The following is a 19,644-nucleotide window of genomic DNA, read 5'->3' on the forward strand; positions in this document are numbered from 1 at the left end:
CAAATTTTGTTCTTTTTTATGGCTGAATAATATTCCACCGTGTATATATACCACCTCTTCTTTATCCATTTATCTATTGATGGAGACTTGGGCTGCTTCCATACTTTGGTTATTGTCAATAATGCTGCTGTAAACATAGGGGTGCATGTGTTCCTTTGAATTAGTGTTTTTGTATTTTTTGGATAAATATCCAGTGGTGCAATTACTGGATTGTAGGGTAGTTCTATTTGTAGCTTTTTGAGGAACCTTCATACTCTTTTCCACAGTGGCTGCACCAGTTTTCATTCCCACCAAAAGTACATGAGGGTTCCTTTTTCTCCACATCCTCGCCAACACTTGTTGTTTCTTATGTTGTTGACTTAGCCATTCTGACCGGTGTGAGGTGGTATCTGAATGTGGTTTTGATGTGTATTTCCCTGATGATGAGTGATGTTGAGCATCTTTTCATGTGTCTGTTGGCCATCTGGATGTCTTCTTTGGAGAAGTGTCTGTTCATGTCTTCTGCTGTGGAAACATTTAAAATTACTAATTCAATTTATTTGCTTATTATATCTATTCAGATTTTCTATTTTTTAAAGTCAATTTTTGTTATTTGTGTCTTTCTAAGAATTTGTCCATTTCATCTGCATTGTCTGATTTGTTGCCATACATTTGTCAAAACGTTGCTGTAGAATCCTTCAAATTTCTGTAGGGTCAGTAGTGATGTCCCCCTTTTCACTGGTCGTGGTAATCTTTTTTCTTTATCCGTTTAGGTAAAATCAATTTAGTTGATCTTTTCAAGGAACACACTTTGGTTTTCATCAATTTTCTCTATTTTTCTTCTGTTTTCTATTTCATTCATTTCTACAGTAATCTTATGTTGACTTGCTTTAGATTTGGTTTGCTTTTCTTTTTCTAGGCTACTAAGGTAGATCACTAGGCTGTTGACTTGATATTTCTGTTTTGCCGGTAGAATCATTTAAAGCTATAAACTTCCTTCTAAGTACTGCTTTAGCTGTATCCCATAATTTTGATATGTTGAATTTTCATTTTCATTCTGTTCAAGGTATTTTATAATTTCCCTTGTAATTTTTTCTTTGACTTGTGGGGGTTAGTTAGCAGTGCTTTGTTCAACTTCCAAATATTTTTGAATTTCCTAGATGTCTTTCTTTTTTTGATTTCTAATTTAATTCTGTTGTGGTCACAGAACATATTTTGTATTATTTCAATCCTTTTATTTATTTATTTTTTTTTTTAATTTTTTTTTCAACGTTTTTTATTTATTTTTGGGACAGAGAGAGACAGAGCATGAACGGGGGAGGGGCAGAGAGAGAGGGAGACACAGAATCGGAAACAGGCTCCAGGCTCCGAGTCATCAGCCCAGAGCCTGACGCGGGGCTCGAACTCACGGACCGCGAGATCGTGACCTGGCTGAAGTCGGACGCTTAACCGACTGCGCCACCCAGGCACCCCTATTTCAATCCTTTTAGATGTGTTGAAAGTTATTTTATGGTCTCCATTATAGTCTGTCCTAGAGAATGTTCCGTACATATTTGAAAAGAGTGAATCAATGCATTTGATGAGTGGAGTGTTCCATAGATTTTAGCTAGATCAGATTTGCTGATAGCGTTGTTCAAATATTCTGCATCTTGCTGATTTTCTTTTTAGTTTTATCAATTATTGAAAGCAGAGTATTGGAATCTCCAACTGTCATAGTTGAATTGTCTCTTTCTCCTTTCTGCCAGTTTTTGCTTTATGTGTTGTTAGATGCGTATATGTTTATAATTGTTATATCTTTGTGATGCATTGACCATTTTGTCACTATGGAATGTCCCTTTTTTCTTTAATAATAGCTTTGGTCTTAAAGTCTATTTTATCCGATATTAATATAGCCACTCCAGCTCTCTTATGGTTTCTATTTGCGAGATCTACTTTTCTTTTTTTTTAAGTTTATTTACTTATTTTGAGATGGGGGGAGGGACAGAGAGAGAGGGAGAGAGAGAATCCCAAGCAGTCTCCTCACTGTCAGCACAGAGCCCAACGCGGGGCTCCATCCCATGAACTGAGAGATCATGACCTGAGCCCAAATCAAGAGTCAGATGCTCAGCCTTCTGAGCCACCCAGGCGCCCCATGATATATTTTTTCTATCCTTTTACTTTTAATCTATTTGCGTCTTTGAATCTAAGATTTGTCTTTTTAAAATAACGTCTAGTTAGTTGAATCTTGCTTTTTTGAATCTCTGACTTTTGATTGGGGTGTTTGGACCATGCACATTTAATGTAATGATTGATATAGTTGGGTTTACATTTGCCATTTTGCTATTTGTTTTCTACATATCTCTGTTCTTCTTTGTTCCTCTCTTCTTACTCCCTTCTCTTGTGTTAAATATTTTTTAGTATACCATTTTATTTTCTGTGTTGATTTTTTAACTATATATTTTAAAGAATTTTTTAGTTTATTTTTTGAGAGAGAGAGAGAGAGAGAGAGAGAGCAGTGGAGAGACAGAGAGAGGGAGAGCGAGAATCCCAAGCAGGCTCTGCACCATAGAACCTGCTGTGGGGCTCGAACCCACGAACCGTGAGATGGTGACCTGAGCTGAGGTCAAGAGTTGGATGCTTAACCAACTGAGCCACCCAGGCTCACCTAACTGTACATTTTTTGAATTACAATTGCATTATAATATGCATCTTAACTGATCACAATCTACTTTGTATCAATACTCAATTTTATTAAAAAGTAGAGGCTTTGCTCCAATTATAGCTGCATTCCTTCCCTCCTTTTTGTGCTGTTAATGTTATGTGTATTACATATATAGGTTATAAACCCAACAGTACAGTGCAATGTTTATTGCTTTCTTTATGCAATCTTATGTCCTTTAACAATTGAGGAAAAATATATTGAGACTTTTATATTAGCACACATATTAATTATTTTCACTGCTCCTCATTTCTTCCTGTGAATTAAGTTACCAACTGGTGTCAGCCTGAAGGACTTCTTTTAGTATTTCCTGTAAAGAACTATACTAGCAGTGGATTTTCTCAGTCTTTGTATATTTGGGAATGTCTCTTTTTTTAACCTCCAACTTTTAATTATTTTTAAGATTTTGTTTTTAAGTAATCTCTACACCCAACGTGGGGCTTGAACTCACAACCCTGAGATCAAGGTCATATGCTCTACTGACTGAGACAGTCAGGCGCCCCATTTAACCTTCAACTTAACAATTTTTTAAAAATTTTTTCTTTAACATTTATTTATTATTGAGAGACAGAGAGACACAGAGCGTGATCAGGAGAGGGGTAGAGAGGGGGGAGACACAGAATCTGAAGCAGGCTCCAGGCTCTGAGCTGTCAGCACAGAGCCTGATGCGAGGCTCGAACTCACAGACTTCGAGATCATGACCTGAGCCGAAGTCAGTCGTGTAACCAACTGAGCCACCCAGGCGCCCCAACAATTTTTTTTAATGTTTATTTATTTTTGAGAGAGACAGAACATGAGCAGGGGAGGGGCAGAGAGAGAGGGAGAGACAGAATTGGAAGTAGGCTCCAGGCTCCGAGCTGACAGCACAGAACCCGATGCGGGGCTCGAACCCTTGAACTGAGAGATCATGACCTGAGCCGAAGTTGGATGCTTAACCAACTGAGCCACCCAGATGCCCCTAACCTTCAAGTTTTAAAGGAAACTTTTACTCGATATAGAATTTTTGATTGATAGGGTATTTTCCCAGTTCTTTGATTATGTCATTCTACTGTCTTTTGGCCTCTGTTGTTTTGGGTGAGAAATTAACTGCTAATTTCATTGTGGTTCCATTCTGCCTGGGTCTTTTTTCTCTTATGGCTTTCAGGATGGATTATCTTTGGCTTTTGTCTTTGACTATGAAGTGCCTACGACTAGCTCTGTTTGTGTTTATCTTACTTGGTGTTCATTGGACTTCTTGGGTCTGACTGATGTTTCTCATAAAATTTTGGGTATTTCTACCATTATATCTTCAAATGTGTATTCTGCCCCCTTTTGTCTCTTCTTCAAAGCATCTCATTACACACATTTTATGTTTTTTAAGTTCTTATTTATTTATTTATTTATTTATTTATTTTGAGAGAGAGATTCAGAGAGAGAGGGGGAGGGGCAGAGAGGGGGGAGAGAATCCCAAGCAGGCTCCATGCAGTCAATGCAGAGCCCAACACGGGGCTTGGATTCACAAACCATGAGATTGTGACCTGAGCTGAAGTCAGACGCTTAACCGACTGAGCCACTCAGGCGCCCCTGGGGATTATTTTTGATATCATCACTTGGCCATAGCTGGAAGTCCTGCCCTTTCAATCTTTTTTTTTTTTTTTGGTTCTATTATTTAGATGTGTCTCTTATAAATGGCTTATAGCTGGATTTTTAAAAATCCCGTCTTTAACTAGACAATTTAGTCTATATTCCTCAGTGTGTTTGGATTAATTTCTAAACTATTATTTGATACTTTCTACTTATTCCAATATCCTGTTTCTTTATTTTTTCTTTATTTTCCTCCTTGACCTCTTTTGGATTCAGATTTTTCTCACTATTTGAGATTTTTTTCCTCTACCAGTTTGGAAGTAGTATGCTCTATAATCTTTTATTAGTTACTCTAGAAAATTTAGCAAGCATATTTATCCTAACAAAGCTTCAAGTGATTCAATACTGACATGGCCATGAGGGAGGGTCCAGAATTACCCTCCCACCGTACATAACTGGAAAACCTGGCAAAATATATGCATCAACTGTTTCCAGAAGGGGGACCACAGTTGGTGAAGATCCTGTGGTACCAGACTTTCTGACTCAAGTAGAAAAAACATAAGATGTAACCCATAATGATAAAAGTCAGCCAATCAAAACAGACCCCGGTGAGTTCCAGCCTCTGGTCCAGCATGTAAGGAGCTTGGAAGTCGCCACTCCCTGCTATTAACAAGTAAAAAGCTGAAGAAAACGGAAACATCAACTCTTCTTAGATCCACCGGGGAAGTGAGGTCCCGGGGTGAACCATTTCTCCAAACGCTGGAGAGACAGACACAGAGAACCACCGCTTCCTGGAGCCAAAACCCATGAGTGAGAAGAGTGCTGGGGTAGGAACACCTGAACTTGAATTGATGAATTGCTTCAGGCTCAGTGTGGACATATCTGAGAGTTAAAACAAATCCAGGGGTGGGGCCATCTTATGGAGGCTCCCACACTTCTATAAATTGTATCTCCGGGAGTCCTACCAGGTTCCCACAGCGGAGACTGGAGAAAAATGTCATGCTTCTGGTCCTGGGAGGGGGAAAGTAGACATTTTGAAATACACCAGATTTTGTGCTACACCCTTCTTACTAAGGTCTGCCCTCGAGACAAGCTATGGCGCCAGCTGTTGGGGTCGTGCCAGAGGCTAACAGAAGGCAAATACCCAAGCCCAGCCTCTCTAGCCATCCCAGCCCGCCCTAGAGGGCTTCCCAGCATGGGGGATTTGTGTTCACTCCTGCCAGGCGCTCTTGGGCAATACTCCCTCTGGACCACTTCCTTTAGAACTTTTGAACAATGTATTTTTAAAACTTTGCTATTTTTATTGGGCCATTGCAATGTAAGTAAAATCTGTGCGCAAACTAACCAAATGCAGCTTCAAGACAAATCCAGGAGCCGTGCCCCCAACCAGAGGACTGCCCCTTAGTCCCCCCAAGAGAAAAAAATTCTGGAGCATTAAGTACTCTATGCCTACATCCTTTATTTAATTACTTAATGTATTTTTAACTTAAATCCAAGTTAGTTAACATCTAGTGTAATACTGATTTCAGGAGTAGAATTTAGTGACTCATCACTTACATATAACACCCAGTGCTCATCCCAACAAGTGTCCTCCTTAATGCCCATCACCTATCTAGCCCATCCCCCCACCCAAAACCCCTCCAGCCACTCTCAGTTTGTTCTCTGTATTTAAGAGTCTCTTATGGTTTGTCCCCTTCCCTCTTTTTATATTATTTTTGCTTCCCTTCCCTTACGTTCATCTCTTTTTTCTTAAATGTTTATTTATTTATTTTGAGAGAGAGAGAGCGAGAGCAGGGGAGGTGCAGAGAAAGGGAGAGAAAGAGAATCCCAAGGAGGATCCATGCCATCAGCGCAGAGCCCCATGGGGGGCTCGAACCCACAAAGACCTGAGCAGAAACCCAGAGTCGGATGCTTTACCGATTGAGCCACCCAGGTGCCCCTATTTGTCTGTTTTGTATCTTAAATTCCACATATGAGTGAAGTCATATGATATTTGTCTTTCTCTGACTCATTTCACTTAGCATAATACCCTCCAGTTCCATCCACGTAGTTGCAAATGGCAAGATTTCATGCTTTTTGATTGCCGAGTAATATTCCAGTGTGTGTGTGTGTGTGTGTGTGTGTGTGTGTGTGTGTGTGTATGCCACATCTTCTTTATCCGTTCATCCATCGATGGACATTTGGGCTCTTTCCATACTTTGGCTATTGTTGATGGTGCTGCTATAAACATGGGGGTGCATGTGCCCCTTTGAAACAGCACCCCTGTATCCCTTGGATAAATGCCTAGTAGTGCAATTGCTGGGTCGTAGGGTAGTTCTATTTTTAACTTTTTGAAGAACCTCCATGCTGTTTTCCAGAGAGGTGACACCAGTTTGCATTCCCACCAGCAGTGCAAGAGGGTCCCTCTTTCTTCACATCCTCGCCAGCATCTGTTGTTGCCCGAGTTGTTAATGTTAACCATTCTGACAGGTGTCAGGTGGTATCTCATTGTGGTTTTGGTTTGTATTTCCCTGATGATGAGTGATGTTGAACATCTTTTCATGTGTCTGTTAGCCATCTGGATGTCTTCTTTGGAAAAACGTCTATTCATATCTTCTACCCATTTCTTCACTGGATTATTTGTGGGTTTTTTTGGTGTTGAGTTTTTAAAAAATGTTTTTATGTTTATTTTTGAGAGAGAGAAAGAGACAGAGACAGAGCACGAGCAGGGGAGGGGCAGAAAGAGAGGGAGACACAGGATCGGAAGCAGGCTCCAGGCTCTGAGCTTCAGCACAGAGCCCGACGCGGGCTCGAACTCACCAACCATGAGATCATGACCTGAGCTGAAGTCAGCACTCAACCGACTGAGCCACCCAGGTGCCCCAGTGTTGAGTTTGTTAAGTTCTTCATAGATTTTGGATAGTAATCCTTTATCTGATATGTCATTTGCAAGTACCTTCTCCCGTTCTGTGGATTGCCTTTTAGTTTTGCTGATTGTTTCCTTCACTGTGCAGAAGCTTTTTATCTTGATGAGGTCCCAATAGTTCATTTTTGCTTTTGTTTTCCTTGCCTCTGGAGACATGTCAAGTATGAAGTTGCTGCAGCTGAAGTCAAAGAGGTTTTTGCCTGCTTTGTCCTCGAGAATTGTGATGACTTCCTGTCTTATGTTTAGGTCTTTCATCCATTTTGAGTTTATTTTTGTGTCTGGTGTAAGAAAGTGGCCCAGGTTCATTCTTCTGCATGTCGCTGTCCAGTTTTCCCACCACCACTTGCTGAAGAGACTGTCTTTATTCCATTGGATATTCTTTCCTGCTTTGTCAAAGATTCATTGGCCATATGTTTGTGGGTTCATTTCTGGGTTCTCTATTCTGTTCCATTGATATGAGTGTCTGTTTTGTGCCAGCATCATACTGTTGTGATGATTACAGCTTTTTAATACAGCTTGACGCTCGGGATTGTAATGCCTCCAGCTTTCGTTTTCTTTTTCAGGATCGCTTTGGTTATTCGGAGTCTGTTCTGGTTCCATACAAATTTTAGGATCGTTTGTTCTAGCTCTGTGAAGAATGCTGGTGTTGTTTTTGATGTTATTTTGATAGGGATTGCTATGCCTAGATCCTTTAAATTAAAATTTCAGCTTGTGGCTCTAAATTCTCAAGGGCAATATTTCCTTTGTCCCCTGCCCCCCACTTCTACCCAGGTCCAAGGTCAAAATAAACGAATATCCTCACCTCTTTTGGTGGGATATATATATATATATATATATATATATATATATATATAGGTCACCAATTGTAGTAGTTTTCTGCTGTTGCTGTGTCAAATTGCCACAAACTTAGTGGTTTTAAACAGCAAAACTTTATTATCTTACAGTTCTGGAGGTCAGAAATCCCAATGTAGATCTCACTGAGCTAAACTCAAGTTATCAGCAGGGCTGGGTTCCTTCAGGAGACTCGAGGGAAGAATCTGTTGTTGTTTTGCCCTTTTCCAGCTTCTACAGGCCGCCTGAATTCCTTGGCTCGCAGCCCCTTTGTCCATTTTTGAGGCCAGCAATGTAGCCTCTCTGCCGTGTCTCTCTGGCTGTGACCCCTGTTTCCACTGTCGCATCTCCTGTCACTCCCCTGCATCTGTCTTCCCTTTATAAAGATGCGTATGATGGCATTCGGGGCCACCCGGACATTCCAGGACAGCCTCCCCGTCTCAAGATCCTTGGCTTAATCCCATCTGCAATGTCCTTTTTGCCATGTAAGGTAACATATCCGCAGGGGCCCAGAGTTAGGACGTGGCCATCTTGGGGGGCTGGTATCCTGTGAAGCACGCGTATTGACAGCATTGCCCTTCAAGAGTACTGGCTTTATATGGGGGCCCAGGCATCACCTCCTGGCTCCCATGGGTGGCGTCCGGATAGCCATAGAGAGAGGGTGTGCGAGGAGGAGGGTGGCCTGGGCTCCTGTTTCCTGGGTGTAGATGCCCCTGGGACAGGAGCTAACCCAGGAGCTGTCTCACCCCTCTGGACTCAAGGACCCTCATTGTTTCTGACCTTGGAGCCTTCCTCTTATTTTCCCAGCAGCTCGGCCATTCATTCAAACGGTTTTAGGGGCTCTGGTGCAGGAGGGTTTCTCTGGACATATGGTCCGCACTGTTCACGAAGTCTCCACTACGCCCCCTTGCCCTGTCCACAGCTCCTGTCCACAGCTCCAGACACGCAGCCCCATTGGGGTCTGTTGTTTAATGTCTCCCCCACCCCCCCCGCCTCCGGGAAGTCGGCTCTGACTGGCAGTCATCTCTGGCTCGCTGCTGAGTCCCAGTCCCTAGCACGTGTGGCCCAGAGCCGAGGCTCGACGGGTCACGAGCGAATGGGCAGCTCGGCCGGAGGTTGGGCCACCTGGCCGAGTGGGCGCGGGATGGGAAATAGTGCCATGGGGGTGGGGTGGCGCTCAAGTCCCCAACCAGCACAGCACACGGCTCGGCACTACCACCCCCTTATGCCGCCTCCTTCCCCACCTTCCCCCAAACCCTCCGGGGTGCTCTGGAAGCAGTTCTCTCTGTTCAGTATCTTACATAAACTGTTTATTCAAGAACAATTAAAGAAAGCAACTGTGGTGCGGATTCCCCGGGGTGAGATGGCCGGGCCGGGTGTGTAAGCAGGCTGGTGTGCGTGTGTGAGCGCTGACACGCGGACGCGCGTGCGCGCCGCCCACGAAGGGCGTGGACTGCAATGAATGACTCTGTATATGCCGCTTGGCCCCTTCCCCGCCCCCCCCCAAACCAACCGTGCCTATGTGGGGCCCGCCGCAGCAAAATTCAGGCCTTCTTCTTCCCCTTCCCCGCCCCCAGCTCTTGCTCTGAGACCCCCATCTCCTCTGGCCGCGGTTCGACCACCCTCAGTCACAAAGAGCTCCAGTGATCCCGTTAAGACATCTGGGGGAAGAGGGAAAAAAAGCATCTTTTCAAACGTCAAGTGGATAAACAGGGCGCCAGATGTGTGGCCAGGAACCCGCTCAGCAGCTCCCGGGCCAGCGCCCTCCCCTGTGGTGCCCGGCAAGGAGCCGCCCCTAGAGGGGCTGTCCGCATGGACGCTGGGCAGCCGGTGCACCTCCAAGCCTCAGCCCTGAGAGGCCCGAACCCTGGGCAGAGAAGCGGGGAGGTGACTACACCGGTGGTGAACCCTCCCCGTAAACAGCCATCGGGGGACAGGGATGGACTGGGAGCGGGCCCCTGCAGCACATGAGGTGGCCAGCGCAGGGGCCCGCCCTTCTGAAGGGGGAAGCCACCGGAAGGCTCAAGGCCCAGGAATAGGCAGCCGCTTGGAATGGTCCCTTGGAATGGGAATCCCCCCAACCCTACCCCCCCCCCCCCCCGAGAGAAAAAAGTAACAGTCGCAGAAGAGGCAGGTTCTGGAGCGTGATTCCGCCCCGAAAGCGGCGCGGGTCAGGCTGGTGGCCCCGGGCCCTGCTTATAGGCACATTTAATAGGACTCCCGTGGATGGTTCAAGTGGGTAGGACAGGTCTCTCCCCGAGGCCACCCTGGAGGGGCTCCTGGCTCCAGCCTCTTCCCCACAGCCTTCCCATGAGGTATTATGCTCTCCCCCCCTCCCCAACTTGCTGCCTCCCTCTTCTGCCTCCCCCCAACTCCCCCCCCCCCGCCCCACCCCCGCACATGGGTGGTCAGGGGCACCCATGGGGGGGTGGAACGGCGCCCTATGTGGGGTCCAGCTCAAAGACACCGTCGCTGGTGGGGGTGGTGAAGAAGGACGGTGGGTCGGAGGTGGCCGATGCCTGCCCCCCGCTGCTGCGCTCACGGGCGCGCCTCTCCTCCAGCCGCAGGCTCCGCTCGAAGTCTAGCAGCTGCCCCATGAAGTTGAAGTTGGGTGAGATGTTAGACTTCTTCCTCTTGACCAGGTCGTAGGCATCGTTGAGTGAGAGGTGGCGCTTCTGCATGAGGTAGGCCACAGTGACGGTGACAGAGCGGCTGACACCTGCCAGGCAGTGAACGAGCACCCCGCAGTTCTGCGACAAGGCCTCATCTAGATGGGGGCAGAGCGGGGGTCAGTGTGACCTGCGGGCCCCGCTCCGCCCTCTTGGAACCGAGTGGCTCTGGCCGGTTTGGCCTGGGAGCCCTGTCCTGCCTGAGGAGCCCAGGGGCTTTCGCCGGTGGCCTCCGGGAGCTGGTGCCGGCACTGCCCGCCCCCAGAAGAGCCGCTCCGATTTTGGGCTCTGCGGACGGCAGCCAAGTGCATCATGGGGCCCTCATGGGGGAGTGAGAGAGGCCAGGACCCAGGCCTGGGGGGGCAGGGGGCAGGGGGGCAGAGGGGGCCGAGCAGACTCACCAATGAACGCGATGGCCTCAGGAAAGAACTGGGACAGGTTCTGGCTCCAGTGGTCGGAGATGGGGATCTGTTTGTAGTGAAACTCGCCGTTCTTCTCGAAGACGTTAGGCAGGTTGGGGGTGACGTTGAGGATGTAGCGGATGCCCAGCTTGGCCAAGCTCTCCACGTTGGCCGAATCCCGGGCACTGCCCAGGTAGAGGTTGGGCAGGATCTGGACAGGGAAGGATGGCAGCAGCCCCCCTGGGGGCGGCGTGGCACCCTCCGAATCCAGGCCACAGCTCATGGAGTCGCGGTCAGGCTCGGATTCCGCATCAGAGTAGTCCGAGCCCAGGCACAGGCCGCCCAGCCCCACCACTGGGCTGGGCACTGGGGCTGTGCTTGGGCCACCCCGGCTGCTGAGGCTGGTCTCACACAGGTGGGGGCACTCTGCCTGGAATCTGCTGAAGCCACCTGGGAGGGGAGAGGAGGGCCGTCCTGTCGATTTGGCCACCTGGGCAGCCAAGCACCCCTGGCTGGGGATACGACTCCGACACCCGAGGGGGCTTGCAGAGGTCCCCAAAGGGAACTCAACAGTCAGCAACCTGGGGCGCCTGGGTGGCTCGGTCGGTTAAGCGTAGGACTTTGGCTTGGTCATGATCTCACGGTCAGTGAGTTCGAGCCCCGTGTCGGGCTCTGTGCTGACAGCTCAGAGCCTGGAGCCTGCTTCCGATTCTGTGTCTCCCTCTCTCTGCCCCTCCACTACTCATGCTCTGCCTCTCTCTCTCAAAAATAGATAAACACTTTTAAAAATTTTAAAAAGAGGAAAGGTTCAGATGTGAGTTCTGTCCCTGGGTGCTTCCCCCATCCAGCTCAAGCAGGAGCACCCCAAGAGGCAGGAGCCTGAGAGCGAGCGCATCATTCCTCCTGGGTCGATTCAGAGTCCCAAGAAGTGAGCATCTCCTTCGTGTATGGATAACTATTTTCCCGGGCTAGGTGTGGGGCCTGGACATCCGACGCTTTATAGGTTTCTGTGTCCCCGTGCATTCAGAATGGAGCAAGGGACAACAGTCCAATGACCCACCTTGATGGGGAAGTGGGGAGCTGGCTCTGCAGGCTCCTGGGAACCCTGTCCCTACCCTGGGCCTCTGGGTGTGTGTTTGGCTCCTCAAGGAGCCAACAGGCCTGTATCAGCCTATCCCTTTCCGTCCCCCAGCCCGTGGCTATGATGGGACAGGTCTCTGCCTCCTCCTACCTTCACTGCTTTTCTCTCTCTCTCTCTCTCTCTCTCTCTCTCTCTCTCTCTCTCTCTTTCTCTCTCCCCCCACCCCTTCCCCATTCCGGAGCCTTTGCAGAGCGGGGATTTGTCCTCTTGTGCCCCTGCCTCCTTTGCCCGCGGCAGAGCAGCTGCGGGGGCGGGGTGGGGGTGGTGACGTCCTCCCGGGAGATTGGGAGTCGCACTTGGTACTCTATTGTTGAGCGTCCCCCGAGGCAGGGCTGGGCAGGGCAGGGCAGGGCAGCCGGATTCTCCCCATTTTCCAGACTCAGAAACTGGGGCTCTCCAGGGCGAAGGGCTTGCCCCAGGTCTTTCTCAGGGGAGAGTGGATCTCAGCTCCACTTTAGGTAAAATAAGGCTGGGCTTGCCCAGGGACAAATGCATTAGGAACCCCCCCCGCCCCCCGGGGAAGCTGTGGCCCTGCGAGCCCCCGGGGGCCCGGGGCCCTTCCCAGGCCGGTGCCCCGCGCCAGCGCCCGCACGTACCCTGGAGGTAGTATGCCAGGTAGCCTTCCTCGCGCAGCTTCTGCAGCAGGGTGCCGAGCACCGAGTCGGCCTCCCACTCGTCGGCGTCCGCCTCCCCGCGCCGGTGCCGGCCCCCGCCCTGGTCGTACAGGAGCACCGGGGCGGGCGGGGGCGGCTGCAGCGGCGGCCCGGGCAGCAGCGCGCGAACCGACAGGGCCCCCCGCCGCAGGCGGCGCAGCAGCAGCGCGGGCAGGGCCACGCTCAGCGCTCCGCCGATGCGCGCCGACTCGTACAGCTCGCGGCTTCTGCAGTCGAGGAGCAGCAGCCGAGGCCGCGGGGGCGACAGCTCCCGCCGCAGCCACAGGCACGAACGGCCCAGACCCTCCATGGGCTCGCGGCTCCCGGCCCGTCCGCCCGCCGGCGCTGCGGAGAGAGGGGCAGGCGCGCGGCGTGAGCTCGCGTCCCCCGCGCCCGGCCGCCAAGAGGCCGAGACGTGAAGCCCACCCCGCATGCCCAAGGCGGGCGCCGAGAGCCCCGCAGGGACACCCCTGCACGGCCCGCTTCTCTTCTCACGCCCCCTCCCTCGGCGAGGACGCGCGGAAGGGCGCCTCGAGCCCTCGGAGGAGGAAAACGCCTGGCGCGGCGGCCGGCTCCTGGAGGGGAGGAGGGAGAGGTCCTCCAGGAGAGGAAGGCCGGGTGTCCGATGGGCCCTCGGAGCGCCGCGGGTCCTTGGCCGGCCCCGCTGGGGCAGCCTGAGGCTACGGCCACCCCGCAGCACACCCCCTTCCCGCGGCTCTCGCTTGGCCTGCCCGCAATCGCTCCCCAAGTTCAAGCTTCCGACTTTGGGGGTGTGTGCTCCGGCAGAGGCGGCCGGGGGAGTAGAGGTGGCGCCGAAGGGATGGGCCTGAGCTGGCCTCCTCGGAGCTGACCCGGCCCCGGTGGCGCCCGGGAGGAGGAAACGGGAGGCAAGAGACCTGGAGGGTGATCGCGCGGCGGGCTGCCGCGGGCAGACGTCCGAGCCGAGGCCAGCGCGCGACGCGGGGCTCGGTTCCCCCGGTAGGGCGTCCCCGGGCCCGGCCTCCGGGGAAGAGGGCGGGGTGGCGAAGCAGGCGCGCACGTGGACGCTGAGTCCCGCGCAGCTCTCCAACCGGCAGCTTCCTGGCAGCGGGACCCAGCTTCCACCTTGGAAGCCGCTGCCTTTGGACGTGGAGTTGCCGTTTGGAGGGGCGGGGCAGCGGGGGCGGGCTCAGGGGGGGCCGGCGAGCCAACGGGTGCCAGCGAAGCAGTCGGGTGGGCCCCCAAGTGGCGCGCTGAGCTGGGGCTCGCACCGAAGCGGGACCGGGCCGGGGCAGAGGCCAAGGGCAGGTCAGGGGCCCAGCAGGTGACCAGTCTCAGTTCTTCTGCCCAGCTAGAAGTAGGGGGGAGGGACAGGGATAAGAGCCCAGTGCCCCTGCCCCAGAAGCTGCCGCCCAGCCCTACTCACTCGTTGACCCTGGACCATCACGTCCACTGACTGGACTTTAGTGACCCCATCTCTCTAATGGGCTCATCACAGTCAGCACCTCGAGCTACTGTGGGATGCCACTGAAATCATGGAGGGGAGGAGGAAGCCAGACCAGAAACCCATTGCTGTCTTCTGGCCCAGAACTCTGCCCAAGGGCTAGGAGGACAGATGACAGCTTCTGGGCACCCGCCCCCCCCCCCCCCCCCATAGCTTCCCTCACACATGGCCTTAGCCAGCCAGGAGCCCTGAGTCCCCAGTCCCTAACTGAGGTGCTCTGCTCTTAACCATGTCACTGTCCCAGGAATCATCCCTGGCCTCTCCCTCTGCCTCCTCCCTGGTCAAGAGCCAAGTAGTTTCGACTTAAATTCATCTCTTACACCTGTACTCTGCCCTCTGCTCCCCGCAGTGAGGGCTCGTGCTGGCCAACTCTTGACCAGGTCCCCGTCACAGCCTCCAAAGCCCTCTCTCCCTGCCTCCACATCATTTGTTCATCAGAGGCCAGTGGCCTCCATACCGTCCATGGACACAGGATGACGAACAGGTAGGACACACAGGGTCCCTGCTTGCTCAGCACTCCCAACTTAGCCGCACAGGTCAGTAATAGGGAGACTGAACTCGATAATGCGGGGTGTGATAAGTGTCCCTTCCCTGCTTAAAACCCATCAAAAGCAAACACCAGAGTTGAAGAAAAATGTACAGCAGGTAAGATAAAGCTCATACAAATTAATCAAAAGGTTAAGGCTCCAATAAATGTGCAAGGAACCAGAAAAGACCGCGCGAGGAAAGAAATGCAACCTTTGGGGGAAGAAGTTTCCACCTCAGGTATGGAGGGAAGGCAAACAAAACAAAACAAAACAAAACAAAACAAAACAAGGTGATGGTGGAAAACAAGGTAACACTTTCCACCTAGTACATTGGTAAAATGTTCTCAAAGTGAATACACCCAGTGCTGCTCTTATCTGCATGGCCCTTCTGGAAATTAGTTTGGTAACAGGCATCCGGAGCTAGGAAGAAATCCACACCCTCTGGCCGCTGCTCGGAATCTATCCCAAGGAACTAACTAAAAGAAGGCAGAGCTATGCACACAGGGTGGGCACCACAAGATGTGCAACTAAGGCGGGAAGGACACAAAAGCACTGGAGGGCGGACGTTTCGGATAATTAAGTTCAGTGCCACCTACAAAGTCTCCTCTGTTCATCAGAGCCACAGAGGAAGATGAGACAACTCAGGAAGGAATACTAGGGACAGGACAGGTTGTTGGGAGCCCGGCCCTCAAAGGGGCCGCCATTGTCCCCCCTCCTTCCCTCCTCCCTCCCTGGCCCAGCGGGGCTGCCTGGGACTCCTCTCTGGCTACAGCCCACAGTGTCCTGGCCTCTGGGAGTCCAAGGATCCAGGGGTCTTAGGGAGCTGGGCCGTGCCCTCCTGCTCCCCAGCCCAGGCCTCCGTCCTCTGTAGCCTGTTCAGATTCTGCTCCTTTTCCAGACCCCCCCCCCCCCCCCCCCCGCCGCCCTGCCAAAGCACCCTCCTCTGAGCAGCCTTCTTGTGGCCTCCTTGGTCTGTGCTGTAAGCCTCAGGTCCCTGACGCTGCAATGCCTGGGAGCTGCTGCAGATTCGGAGGCTGCTGCGGCCAGAACAGGACCCACGAGCACTCCCCCCCCCCCCCCCCGTGGTCTCGCCTGCTCCAGGGCAGGGACTCTGTCTTCTGTCCTGTCCTTTCCCTCACATCCTAGCTCCCAGAGGCAGAGGTGGGCTGCCACCTGGACTTGGGCCTCAAGTCTCGGGGCTCCCTCCGGCCCGCTGCAGCTGGGGAAGGAACTCTGGGGCGGGCCTGGTTAAAACCACCAAGGACTTCTGCAGTGTGCCGGCCTGGAGTGCCTGGCTTGGCCGAGTTGTGGGCGGTGGCAATGCTGGACAGGGAGGTGGAGGGGTGCGGGGCGGCCAGCCCCCCTGTGGTGGGGAGTCAGTGTGGCTGGAGAGAGGGCAGCCGGCCCCTTAAGGGGTAGGAGCTCCTGAGGTGCCCAGGCATGCTTTCTAGAGAGGGATCCCTGGAGGAGGAGAGGGGAGCCTGTCTGGGAAGAGGAGGGTGGGGGCGGCCTGGGGCGCGGGAGGGAGGCAACTTCAGCACCGGTGAAGGGAGAGGAAACTTGGCTCCAAGAAACTCTCCCAGAGCGGGGCTGTGCCGGAGCCTGTGGCTCCCAGCGCCTGACGAGGGGCTCCCCCTGCGCGCCTGGCGCTGGACCGCTGCGGGCAAGCCCACCCATCGGGTGAAAAGGATCGGGAGGAGGGGCCGTGTTCAATCTCGCAAGTGAGTACTCAGTGCCCGGCGCCAGCAGCGCCCGCTGCGCCAGCCGCAGGACAAACTGGAACCTGTTGCCATCTCCGCACTGCGGGGCTGAGCGCAGCCAAGCCCCCCCCCCCGCCCCGCCCCCAGCGACCCTGGCCGGCCCGCCCGCACTCGGGGTTCCCCGTAGCACCGGCTCTGGGCGCCGGCCCTGCCCCGCGGGCTGGGAGCGTGCTGGGCTGGGGGAGGCAGCGCAGTGCGCCCGGCCTCGCGGAGGCCCGCACGGCGGGTGGAGCCAGGCCGCGCGCTCGCCGCAGGGTGGGAGCTGAGCCTGACGCCCCGGTCCCGCCGGGCGTCCCCGGCCTCCGCCCGACCCGGCCGGTGCCCCTCGGAGGCGGCGGGGACGCGGCGGCCCGTAGGCCCCGCGCGCGCCGTGTGCGCCCTCTGGTCTCCCGGAGCCTCTGGAGAGCGGCGCCCCGCCTCGCCCGCCACCCCTCACCCCGAAATGCACGGTTCTCTCCGGGCCGAATGGCAGGATTTCGGCTGTCGCGGCCCAGTCACATGGCCAGGAGGAGCACAACTCCCAGCGACAGCGTTCCTGCCAAATCCAGTGTCTTTTCCACCAAATCCACTTTCCGCCGGGGATGGCTTTCTGCTTTTCCTGGTCGGTGTTCTCGCTGGACTGGGAGTTCCTCCAAGGCAGGAGCGGGCCCCAAGCTGGCCCCAGCCCCCAGCGCAGGGCTTGGCGTATGCCCGGCGCTCCCGGAAGAAATGCTTGTTAACAAAGAAGGCGTGAATGAATGAAACCAATTGTTGCATGAGGAAGCCCTGGGGGGTGCTGGTCGTGCTGTTTCTCCCCGCGGGTCACACCCCCCCACACACACACCACGGACACGCACAGTCACACATGCACGCCCAGCCCTGCCCTCACGGCACACGCGGAGAGGCACACACACTGTGTCGGACTCCCGTCCTCCTGGAGCCGACCTACTACGTGCCTGTTCGGCAACTGGCGTTCCTTTGGTTCCAGCTGGGCTGCCTCCATTTCGGTGCCCGCCTCTCCCTTCCTCCTCCCCCAGCCCACATCTAAGTATGGTACCTTGCACCCCAAGTGCCTGCTTTATCTCTTAGGGAAGAGGCCAGGCCAGTCGCTGGGGGAGATTCAAGGTCTGTTTAGGGAGGCACCTGGCAGGGATGCGAAGACTGCTGCAGCCTCTAGAGCCCGCGTGCCAGGTGTCAGGGGTGGTGGTGGGAGGGCCTCGGGGACGTGCTGGGGGTGTGGGGGGCTATCTGCGATGGGGCCAGGGAGCATAAATCCAGCAGGCGTGCGTACGTGCTGGGGTGTGTGTGAGCGTGCACGCTGGGGATGCTAGGGGTGTGTGCCTGGGGAATGGGCCCGGTGTGGGGTGTGGGGAGCCGGCTGCTGGGGCATGAGTTAGTTCTGGGGCTTCACTCAGGGGTAGGTGGGTGGCAGCAGTGTCTCTGGGCTGGGAACGTGGGTGGAGTGTCTGTAATGAGCATATGGGGAGTTGGAGATGGTGGTGGCACCGTGAGGGGAGCTATGTTAGTGCAGATATGGCAGGGATGGATTGTGTGTGTGTGTGTGTGTGTGTGTGTGTGTGTGCGCGCGCGCGCGCGCGCGCGCCTGGGTGTGTACTGGGTCTGGGATGGGTGCTAGCCTGAGTTGGGGGCAGCGCTGGCTGGTGGGCTAGGGGCTGCTGCTGTGCTCACTGCAGGGACTAGGTCTGCGGTGCGTGGTTGATGCGCGCGCGTGCAGAGGACAGGGAGGTGCACGGGCGGGATGCGGGGGGTGTGCGGTGACAGGATCCAGTGGGTCTCACAGGGGCGCGTGCGTCGGCCCCGTGGGCTACGCTTTGGCAAGACTTTGGGGTGCAGGGTGGAGGAGCTCACGTCGGAGGGGGCGGCCGGGCTGGGTGGGGGTGGGGTGGGTGGGTGCCGGGGAGCCGCGTGCTCCGCTCACCTCCGCTCACCTCCGCTCACCCCGGATCCGCTCGGCTTCCAGCGCCGGCTCCGCGCGTCGCGGCCGGGAAGTTTCCGAAGCCCAGGCGGCGGGAAGCGCCACCGCCGCTGCCGCCGAGCGTCACCGGAGCCTCAGGCGGCGGCCTCGCCTGAAGCCGAGGGGCCGCCGCCGCCGCCGCCGCCGCCGCTGCGGAGGGAAACTCCAAATCCCGCCTCCGCCGCCGCCTCCTCCCTTCCCGTCGCCGTCTTCTCCGCCCCCTGCCCAGGAGGGGCGATGTCGCCGGCGGCGCGCAGGGAGGGAGAGGGGAGGGACCGCGCGGCCTGCCCGGCGTCTCCCTCCACCTCCCCCGCCCCCGCCCGCCTTCCTCCCACCTGCGAGACTGTCCGCTCTGCCCGCCGCGGACCCTCTGCGCGGGAGGCTCGCGGCATGGGGTCCGCGGGCTCAGGGCGCGGGAGTGGGGTGGGGAGACCCGACCCAGGCTGGACCTGGGCTGGGGGAGGGTTGCCCCGAAGACTCCGTGCTGGCGCCTCTGCTTCCAGCGAGGGAAGCGAAGGGGCCCGTGGAGGACCGGGCACAGCTGGGCCCCCGGGGCCACCTCCTACTGCCACGCGGGAGAGGGCATGAGGTCCGTCTGACTACTGCAAATCCCCCGCCCCCCCCCCTGCCCCCAGCTCCCAGGTCCCTCCGCACTGTCTTCCATTCTCGTGTATCAGATTCTGGCTAATAATAATAGCGTTTGAGCCTCAGTGCCTGGAAGGGGTGGAGCCAGGACGTTGGGGGAGAGCCTGAGAGGGGGCCTTGTCACCGGGCCCACTTTGCTTTCTTCGGCACCAAAGGCCATAAGCATCTCCATCGAGGACCTCATTTTGTCCTTACGCCAGTCTGGGAGTCAGAGGGGATCTGGCTAGGGAAACTGAGGCACTGGTTTCCTGGTGTCACGTGGCGACGTGGCGGTGGAGCCCCGCCGGGTTCAGAAGCCCCAGCTGAGTGTGAACAAGGAGACTCAGTGGATTCTCTGCCCCGCTCACTGCTGTGGGGAGGAGGAGGCGGGGAGGAGCACAGAGGGGCTCCCGCCTGAGTCACGGGTGAGTTGGCCCCCCCTGGAATGGGGCACAA

The 19,644-nt window shown here is 54.5% G+C and overlaps 1 protein-coding gene across 3 annotated transcripts; it reads right to left on the reverse strand.

The window, feature by feature from the left end:
• Nucleotides 1-9,264: 9,264 nt before the first annotated feature.
• Nucleotides 9,265-18,911, reverse strand: DUSP9 (dual specificity phosphatase 9). Of its 3 annotated transcripts, none has more exons than XM_053891742.1 (4): nucleotides 18,539-18,911; nucleotides 12,784-13,185; nucleotides 11,047-11,496; nucleotides 9,265-10,743 (listed from the first exon to the last, which is right to left on the reverse strand). In XM_053891742.1, the coding sequence occupies exons 2-4, from the start codon at nucleotides 13,148-13,150 to the stop codon at nucleotides 10,418-10,420; spliced, it is 1,143 nt and encodes a 380-aa protein (XP_053747717.1). In that variant the 5' UTR covers nucleotides 13,151-13,185; nucleotides 18,539-18,911; the 3' UTR covers nucleotides 9,265-10,417. The 3 variants fall into 3 exon arrangements, with proteins under 3 accessions (XP_053747717.1, XP_053747716.1, XP_019293309.1); XM_053891741.1 differs by having other exon boundaries at nucleotides 18,529-18,911; XM_019437764.2 differs by lacking the exon at nucleotides 18,539-18,911 and having other exon boundaries at nucleotides 12,784-14,438.
• Nucleotides 18,912-19,644: the final 733 nt, after the last annotated feature.

Source organism: Panthera pardus, unplaced genomic scaffold (genome assembly GCF_024362965.1).
Source record: "Panthera pardus isolate Hobbes unplaced genomic scaffold, ASM2436296v1 HiC_scaffold_27, whole genome shotgun sequence".
In the NCBI taxonomy this organism is placed as follows: domain Eukaryota; kingdom Metazoa; phylum Chordata; class Mammalia; order Carnivora; family Felidae; genus Panthera; species Panthera pardus.